General features: G+C 38.2%; 1 protein-coding gene across 1 annotated transcript; it reads left to right on the forward strand.

Annotated features, from left to right (window-relative positions):
- The first annotated feature begins 1103 nt into the window (after positions 1-1103).
- On the forward strand, positions 1104-8103 carry LOC135252883 (G-protein coupled receptor 54-like). Its single transcript, XM_064331504.1, has 6 exons — positions 1104-3473; positions 3694-3931; positions 4363-4487; positions 4985-5120; positions 6940-7178; positions 7587-8103. The coding sequence occupies exons 2-6, from the start codon at positions 3697-3699 to the stop codon at positions 7932-7934; spliced, it is 1083 nt and encodes a 360-aa protein (XP_064187574.1). The 5' UTR covers positions 1104-3473; positions 3694-3696; the 3' UTR covers positions 7935-8103.
- The last annotated feature ends 1497 nt before the right edge of the window (positions 8104-9600 follow it).

Genomic DNA, 9600 nt, shown 5'->3' on the forward strand with positions numbered 1-9600 from the left:
TTTACATTTCACTTATATACTTGCTTTTTAAAGGATAAATATAAACAAATTGATATTGTCTTCTTGGATTCCATCTTTTCTCGTAATGAAGTTCAACTGTACTTGCTCTGTTTCAGGGCAGTCATTGTTGACGAATTTGGTGCTGTTTTGTGTGTGCTTTTCTTATGCATAAGTCTGTAAATCATAGCTTGTAGTTTTTAACTGAAACACTTGTGATCTGAACTAAAATTCATCATTTACAAATACAGGTGTTGGAGATATTCTGAAGGACAGTTTACATGGCTGTGCACTTATATAGAAATATTACCAGTCTATTAATGGCAGCCAGTCATTTGGTACTACTGTATGACTGTGTTGCAGTAGCCTTGTGAATTGCACCAAATTCTAAGCACTAGGAATATCTTCAGACCTAATGAACTCTTTTACAGGTTATAGAGATCGTCTACTCTCATTGGCCAACCATTTACTAGCACTTAAGCCTTATGTATGCATGAGGATCTATCGGTTATGCCTATTTATATATACATAGATATTTGCGTGCCTGTGTGTATGCAAGCTGTTGTACCATGGGTGGGGGGAGCTAACATCCAGGTTATTTGACATTTTTGGGGAATTTTTATATGAACTTGAGTTTATAGACACTTCACCAGCCAGTGGTGTCAGTAACCAAAGTTGTGTGTGCATGTGATCATTTATCTGTGTTAAAATGTCATCTTCACCCCAACGTCTCTAAAGTGCTCGGCCACTTCAGTTTGTGTTTAAACACATCATATTTATCTGATTTTAACTGGTTTTTCCAGTGTGGGCATTTTAAAGTGATCACTTTGTTATGTCACACCCTAACATTTTCACAAACTGATACACTGCTACCTTTACAAATCTCGTGGTTATATACAATTAAGCATCTGTTTGTCAAAATAAAAAGATATGAGTAATCATCTCACAGTATTGTCTACACTCTATGATTTTGTGGCTCCATTGATTTTGATAACACACCATAAAAAGGGCTTTTTACTTTATGGATTGTTGAAATGTGTAACTGCTGAAATGTTTAAATGTATTGGCAAAAAAAGTAACGTGTTCAATGTGGTTGTGTTATTTGTCTGAAAAAAAAAAAGCTTTCATCTTTGGAAGTCATGCTTATATCACCAGTACTGAATGAGAGCTGTTGTGTAGCTATTTATTGACCAGCAAATGGAGAAGTGCTTTAATAAATGTTGAATCAAATGCTGAATACATACACAGGTTGTAACTTACTGTAAAATGGTTGTGGTTGGGTAAATTCAACTCCATAGATGGTATTGGCCTTCCTGTGAACATGCACATTTTTTGTTTTGTCGCTATAGCCTTCCCTTTGTATTGCAGTAAGAAATCCAGTCAGAACACAGAGGGTAAGCCTGTAGACAGAGAGGTAGTCATAAAATGTGTCTTTTAAAAACCCAGGTGGTAGTTAACGTAATCATCTGTTTGTTTTTTTTTTTGTTGTTGTTTTTGTTTTGTTACTAAACATATTAAAAATAAACCTTTATAATGGGTTGGAACAAGATGAGACAGCATAAATGCTGCCCCCCAGGACTGTAGTTGTGTTCCACTGAAATTTCACATTCATTAAATTCAGTTAACTCCATGTATTTAGGAACATTGTGACCCCCTTCCCCGCAAGAAACACTTGCACTGTACTAGGACTTAGACTACAAATACAGTCACCATAATGTAAAAGCTGCCTTTCAACCTATTTTATCAAAGTTTATAATTGTGTTTGTACTCATCGTCTGTTAAGCTGGGAGAGCGTGCGCTGTTACTTTACACTGCAGTCTATCAGTTGAGCTCACACAGACATTGAGTCAGAGGAGGGCACTGGCTGAGTAGCTTTTGCAGGCAGACTGGGTGCCCGATTGATTGGAGGCGGTCGCAGGTATGCAGTGAGACATTCTCATCCTCCCAGCTGAAATCCCTCCCTTCACAAGCGTAGCATCCTATGCTACAGCCTATAGTAACCCTGTCGGGCTGCCGGCCATCGTCAGCATTTTCATGGTCATAGTATACTATGTATGCACAATATGAAACCTTTAGTTGTTGCCACTCATATTTGCTGATTCAAACTTTGCTACTTATCTTGCCCTGTTCATAATTACCAAAAACGTCTGTCCATCCAAGCGTTCCTTCCGTATTTGCCATACTTTTTCACAATAGCCTTATGTCCTAATTTTTAACACATCAGTACTGGAATTGTGTCAAGTACATTTACAATTGAACAGTTATTCACAGGGGTGCCACCAGGGATTCTGGGCCCCGTGAACAGATCGCACATTGGATGCCATCACCCCAGAAAATCCTATGTTCTAATTTTTTTTGAGGGCCCCTGTCAGTCAGGGCCCCCTTTTTTTTGGAAATCCCACAATTTCTTCAACATACAACATGTTCAGATATGGACTTACATTTATTAGCTGCATGTACACCGTAATGCAGTGGATGCTAGTGCAGTGTCTAATTTGGCTAGTGTGAATGTCAGTGAAAAATAGTGAAAAATATCATGAACCCGAACGAACAACACACTCCCATGACCCACAAGTGGGTTCCTGAGCAATGGTTTGTGAACCACTAGTGGATTTTACAATAGAATAAGAATCCAAAGACAGACTGGAGGTTTCTGTACGGTTGCTTGTAATAAATAATAATTGGTCAAGGCTCTTCATATTGCCACTCCATAACTTAACAGCTCTACTAGTAGGACCGTATTCCTTAATCCTCTCCTCTGACCTATACTACCTCCCTGTCGTACGCTCTGTGGTTTGCAATTTGGAAAAGTAATTCACTGCTTCGGTAGACCACCTGTGAATCTGAGGAATGTGTTCTCTTCAGCTGAAGTTCTGCGCCAGTGTCAATAAGAGCATTGAAAAATCGATAGTCTACGTTCGGAATTACAACTTTTGCTATTAGTGACAGGGAAGAAACAAACAATACAATGGGCCAATAGGGAGCTTGAAGTTATTTGTTCTGCTTCTTCTTACTCTGAAATCATGATTATCGTTATCAAATTATGATAACGCGATTCTGTCGGTCCGTTATCTTTTTCAGTCTCCAACACACCTGTGTCTAAGGAAAACTACAATTTAGCCTAACACTGCAGTTTTGTGTGCACGATCAACAAGTGGCAATTAAAATCGCATTTACCTTTGGCAAATCACTTTTATGTTGTGCTTTTGCGTGTGCGTGGGTAATGACACGCACTACCCACCTACCCCCTTCAGTTTTATATAAAAGTATCTTGAAGCCCTGATCATTTTAGATCCAGAGGTTTTTGATTTGACTGGATTTCTATGTCAGAGGAAAATACGGTCATTTTCATTGTGTTGGCTAAATTCAATGCGCGAAACAAATATGCTACAAGCGCTCGTAGGGCATGCGACTTAAATTATGGCAATCTGAAAGCACCTTTCACGTTTCTGGGAAAACGGAATGATTAAATAACAGTAAGTTCGTTTTCGGTCTTGTCCTGCTGCTTGATATTACACACATTCATAGTAAAATGTCCTGTGTTTATTCTAGTCTCAGCAGAATGTTATCTATTAAAAGATGAATTAACACTGGACATTTTACTGTGTAAGCCAACTATGTAACGTGCATGTACTACAATAAGGACACGCGCAAGGCATAACAGCCTTTTAAAATGTTTATCTATTACGTTCCAAGGTTATGCTCGGCGTGCCCCCGAACAGCTCAGGATCCGCTGTTCTTGGTAACGAGTCCTGCAAGTTGGCGAAGCTCTGCAACGATTCAGCCAAATTCGAGCCCCCGTTTCTGGTAGACGCATGGCTCGTGCCGCTTCTCTTCGCTATTTTAATGGTGATCGGACTGGCAGGAAATTCACTGGTCATCTATGTGATTTCTAAACACAAGAGAATGCAAACTGCAACTAACTTTTACATTGGTAAGAAAAAAGTTAAATTTAACTTCCTTCGTTTCATTGTGTTGTTCTGTTGACGACTATGCTATTCGTAGCCTACAGAAAAGGTCGTTGGCCTACATTGGTGTTGTTTCCTGCTTTTCTTTCTATAATATTCTTCTCCGGAAGTTAAGTTTTTATTTATGTGGTAAAATTAATTGGCCTTAATTTGTGATAGCCTACTACCAGCAGCCTATAAATCGCTCTAGAGCAGGGGCTACCAAACTCCCCAAAATAAATAAATAAAAAATTCTGGCATATGCACCTGGTTGTAACAAAACCAGCATACACATGGGTGCCCAGGACCGAGTTTGGGAACCCTACTCTAGAGCGTCTGCTAATTTAATGTAATGTCATTGAATATGCAACTCTGTGTTTCCCTTTAATCTGATCTGAAGGAATATCTTGTCTTCCAGCTAACCTGGCAACCACTGACATCATTTTTCTGGTGTGCTGTGTTCCATTCACTGCCCTGCTGTATCCGCTTCCCAGCTGGGTCTTTGGTGACTTCATGTGCAAGTTCGTCAGCTATATCCAACAGGTCAGGAGCCTTTATCGTAATTGCTACATTGGTGTTGGCTGCAACTAGGCGAATGTTATAAAATTATGCAATGCTAGTTTTATTAGCTGTTCTTTTGACTTTCCGTGCCATATGCCTGGATGACAGCTAGATGGAGGCAGAGTAATTTAACTTCTATTAAATTGATATTACACACATTCATAGTAAAATGTCCTGTGTTTATTCTAGTCTCAACAGAATGTTATCTGTTAAGAGATGAATTAACACTGGACATTTTACTGTGTAAGCCAACTATGTAACGTGCATGTACTACAATACAATACTATCTCTTGGACAGGCTTTGTGACTGCACACAACACAACAATATAGGTGTTTGTTTACGCATCCCTTTACATACATATGCTGTCAATGGGATTTGTTAAAAATACATGCAGCTTGATCTTTTGATTTTCTTATAACACGAGGCTATTAATTTAGCATTGGAATCAGTACAAGGATTTGAATTTATATTATTTTAGGTGTCAGCACAGGCAACCTGTGTAACACTGACAGCAATGAGTGTGGATCGTTGGTATGTCACTGTATGCCCACTGCGTTCCCTGAGCTGTCGAACCCCACAAGTTACCACACTGGTCAGCATTGGAATCTGGATCGGTAGGTTACCAACTTGTAGCACAAAAATCATTTAAATGTTTTGCTGACGACTGTCTCCATCATCATTACATGTTATTTTTCATCTGGTCAGTTTCTTGTTTGAATCATTCCACGTTTTTATATTCCACTTACATTGTAGGCTATGTTTTTGGTTTGCATGCTTTTGATCGGTTTTGCCAGAACTAAGGAAGATGTTTTGTTTAAAATGTCAATTTTGGTTGTGTACTGTTGTTCCTACTGTAATATCTTAAGACATCGGGGGTGTTTTACATACTTGAGTAGCAAAGACTTGAGTGTTGAAATTTGAATGACAGTGAAGATTAATGAAAATAAGAGGTGTGTTGATGTTATTAAGTGTCAACCTATAGACAAAACCTAAATAGATCAAATCACACTACATTGTGTATATAGGCTTAGCTCAATGATGGCTTACATTAGAATACAGCAAGTGTTGATTCTGAACTCAAGATGGAAAATAACACAAACCAGTGTTTATCAGCGATAACTTATGTTAACATGCCGTTTTTTTTTAAATCAACACTCATACAATATTTAAATAAAAAAAAAAAAAAAAACTTATAAAAGTGTAGCAAATTTGTCAGACTGGGGGCTTAAACCCTGGTCCCCCATGTGGCAATCAAACACCTAGTCCACTGCGCTACCAGAGACTGGAGGTGACTCAAGTGCAGAGCAACACAAGCAGGAGTTCAGTTGGTTTTAATCCACAACCAAAAAACACAAATTCAAAAACTCAGAACTAGACAAAAAGATAACACTCCTAAGCAGGGAAAAAGTTACAAGCAGGCAGAACAAGTCCAATACGTAATCCAAAAATCTGAATCCCAAACAAACAGAGCCAAAGTCAAATACAACAGATCAGTCCGTGAAACAAGCAAACACACCAGCAAGGGAAAATCCAAAAGAGATACCGATAACAGTCCAGGTCGAATCAGGCAAACTATTCAGCGGGGTCAAAAAGGTGGCTTGAGCTTGAGAAACAAGGCACATGACAGAGACAATGAGGTACAGGTGGGCAAGTTAACAAGAGGGCTGGGTCAACATAACAAGGGAGGCTAACCAGTGTCCAGAACAACAAAGAGTCTTTGGTACCCTCTGGTGGTTAAAAGGTAGTCCAACCCGTGACAAAATTGTGGCAATATACTTAATATAAAATGTTCAATTTAACAGAAATTGTGCTGAATATGCCCCATGTTGCTTTAACTTGCCTTACTTCTTACTCTATTTTGTGACAAAAATTAGATAAATATAAATGTATTGTTTAGGAAATCATTCACTATGCTTATACACCATTTAATAAATGTTTTAGAGGCTTATTTCAGTCAAAATTTAATAAAATATGATATAAACACCCAAATTATCACATTAGTTTCACTAGTTGACTAACACTTTTTAGTATTATATTCATTATATTCAAATGAACACTTGTATTCACAGATAAGGATTGCTATCCAAAGTTCTAAACTGAAGTAATCAAACAATAAGTAAAAATAAAATGCTAAAAATGACCTGTTTTTTTGTTTGTTTTTACTTTAACCACTATCTAATAAACTGACTAGACACGAAAAGTAGAAAAATTTGAAACAATATTAACTTCTTAATTTCAATGGAATGCCAACCCTTACTGTCTTTAAGCGAGCTTTATACCTTTCATATACACACAGCACCCTTGTCACCTTGCTTGGTGCACAGAAAATCAAATCAGATCATCCAGTGTTTGCGGTTTAATAAATTTAATAAATTAAAACTAATCAAATATCTGTCCTGCGTAAGTGTTTTTGTTTTCCTCTCTCTGTATCAGGCTCGTTCCTGGTGTCTGTGCCAGTGCCAATGTACAGCAAGACCATGCTGGGTGAGTGGTATGGTCCCCAGGTCTACTGCACAGAGAATTTCCCCACTCTTTTCCACAAGAAGGCTTTCATTCTCTACAACTTCCTGGCTGTGTACATGCTCCCACTGGTAACCACCTGCATCTGCTACATGGTTATGCTGAATCGCATGGGTCACACCTTTGTGGAGCCTCTTGAAAACAACCACCAGGTACCCATCAGTCACTTAAGAGCACATTTGAAGGAGTAAAGGCTCTACAAATATTTGGCCTAGATGCAGGGTGCCATATGTTTCCATATATTTGATTTAATTTACATTAAAATTTCATTAAATTGAAAAAAAATATATATATCAAGGATTGGTTGCTGTTTCTTCTAGATATTGTAACCTTTTGCAAACACATATTTGGGAAAAATACCAATTGTAATGTTCTAACTTTTAATTGAAGATAGCTCCTCACATATTAATGTTAATGTTTAGCTTCTATAATGAACTGCTTAGGAATTGCCAGCCTTAAATAGTGCTTATCTGGACTGTCTGCAGAATTTGGTGAGTAAAGACAAAAAAGTTTTGTCAGGTCTTTTCCTTTGTCTTCATTCATCACTCCTTGCACCTCAGCTGCAGGTCTTGTCGGAGCGCTCCGTGGCCATGAAGACCAAAGTTTCCCGCATGGTGGTGGTGATCGTGCTGCTCTTCACTTTGTGCTGGGGCCCCATCCAGTTCTACATCCTTGCGCAGGCCTTCAGTCCACACTTCCGTCACAACTACTGCACCTATAAGCTGAAGATCTGGGCCCACTGCATGTCCTACACCAACTCTTGCATCAACCCCATTGTTTATGCCTTCATGGGCGTCAATTTCCGCAAAGCCTTCAAACGAGCTTTCCCTTGCATTTTCAAACAGCGTGTGGCAGTTGCCCAGCCAGCACATGGCACTGCCAACACTGAAATGCACTTTTTCTCTTAGACCTCCTAAACTAAGTCTGTTGGTTTCTTGTGTGCTTAAAGATTTTCCTGAGACAATCTGGCTCATGACCCCAAACAAGCTGGGACTGGCTCTGCTGACCTCGTTGGTTAATGTTTAGCTTCTATAGCGAACCGCTTAGGAATTATAACCATATAATGTGTATATCTGTGTCTGATGAAAAACAAAAAATGCCAAGTTACTTACACATGCAAAGCACTTTCTATAAGTCATTACTTCAAATCTAGGCCTGCCATTAAAAGTATTGGTATTAAAATAGTGCCAAGTTACATGAAACAATATTGCCTATCTTAGCTCACACAAATTAAACAAGCTGTATTCCACAGCAAAGCTAGCCAGTGTTTCCTAAATTCTTCCAGTAATTTGTCCTGTCTGTACAAGCATACAGTGGGGCAAACAGATGTGTGCATAGGTTTGTAAGATTCTGTAATATGCCTCAATATATGTAATTTATATCTGTATTTATGCCCCCCCTTCTGTAGTCAGAATGATTGTATGTTTATTGGTATAAATGTCTGTTTATAAATGTGAAGGTTACATGCTGCTAGGGAAATGGTCTGTGGGGATAATGAACTATTGCATATATGTGTGTATGTATGTATGTATGTACAGTATTTATTTTACTATCAGTATTTATTTGAAATTGCAAATATACAAGGACTTGTACATTTTGTAAAATGAACATGACAGAAAAGTATAAACATAGCCTTTGTGGAGAAATATCCTTTCTGTAGGTATTGACCAGCAGTTTCATGTAGTCTTGCATGAGGCAATTTTTGTTATTAGACACTTTGATGTGACACAAAATTTGAATGAGAACATTGTGTTCTGATGGTAAGATTAAGAATATACAGGGCCAAATTACTTGAAAGAATTTATGAAACATTGAGCATTGGGCAATTTTGATATCAATACTTTTAATGGCAAGTAATGACTTACAAGTAATGATTTTTACAAGTAATGACTTAAAGAAAGTGCTTTGTATGTGTGGGTAACTTAGCATTTTTGTATGTTAAAAACGTGTTATTCATCAGATATCATCTTTTTGTACTGTGTTTGTTATGAGTTATATTAGTAATAGTGATAATAGGAATTCATATATAAATGTAGGCTACGAGAGACATGCATACACGCATTCATGGTGACACACATTTCTAGATTATGGTTTCTCAACAGGGGTGGTACCACCCCCCAGTGGGCATTCGCGGGATGGAGGGGGCCATTGAGACAAAAAATAATTGAAAGTTAAAAAGTTAAAAGGGGACGTTCGATTTAGAATTCTGAACATCAAAAATGATCCTGATATTTCTAATATTACATTCATTTAGAAAATATTCTTGGTTTTGAGTTGAATTGTTTGTGCTGAAAGGGCCACCGCAGCTTGACTGCATTCAGCCAATGAGAATGGTCATATCGTTCCAGCAGTCAGAGCCACTTTTTTGTCTCTCGTTTGAAGCAGCAGGCTAGCAATACTGGAGTTTCTGTGGGTCGATCTAATAATCAGATTTAAGCAAATTGAAAATAAAAGGCATTAAAAACAAACAATTGGTTACAGTTTTCATTATTGCCCCCACAGCATGATGCTGCCACACCCATGCTTCACAGTTTGGATAGTGTTCTTCGGATTAAAAGCCTCATCCTTTCATCC

Source organism: Anguilla rostrata, chromosome 4, assembly GCF_018555375.3.
Source record: "Anguilla rostrata isolate EN2019 chromosome 4, ASM1855537v3, whole genome shotgun sequence".
Lineage (NCBI taxonomy): Eukaryota > Metazoa > Chordata > Actinopteri > Anguilliformes > Anguillidae > Anguilla > Anguilla rostrata.

Coding starts and splice junctions, on each gene's coding strand:
- LOC135252883 (XM_064331504.1), top strand. CDS start 3,697: ATGCTCGGCGTGCCCCCGAACAGCTCAGGATCCGCTGTTCTTGGTAAC. Junction 4,488..4,984: donor TCGTCAGCTATATCCAACAG/GTCAGGAGCCTT, acceptor ATATTATTTTAG/GTGTCAGCACAGGCAACCTG. Junction 5,121..6,939: donor CAGCATTGGAATCTGGATCG/GTAGGTTACCAA, acceptor TCTCTGTATCAG/GCTCGTTCCTGGTGTCTGTG.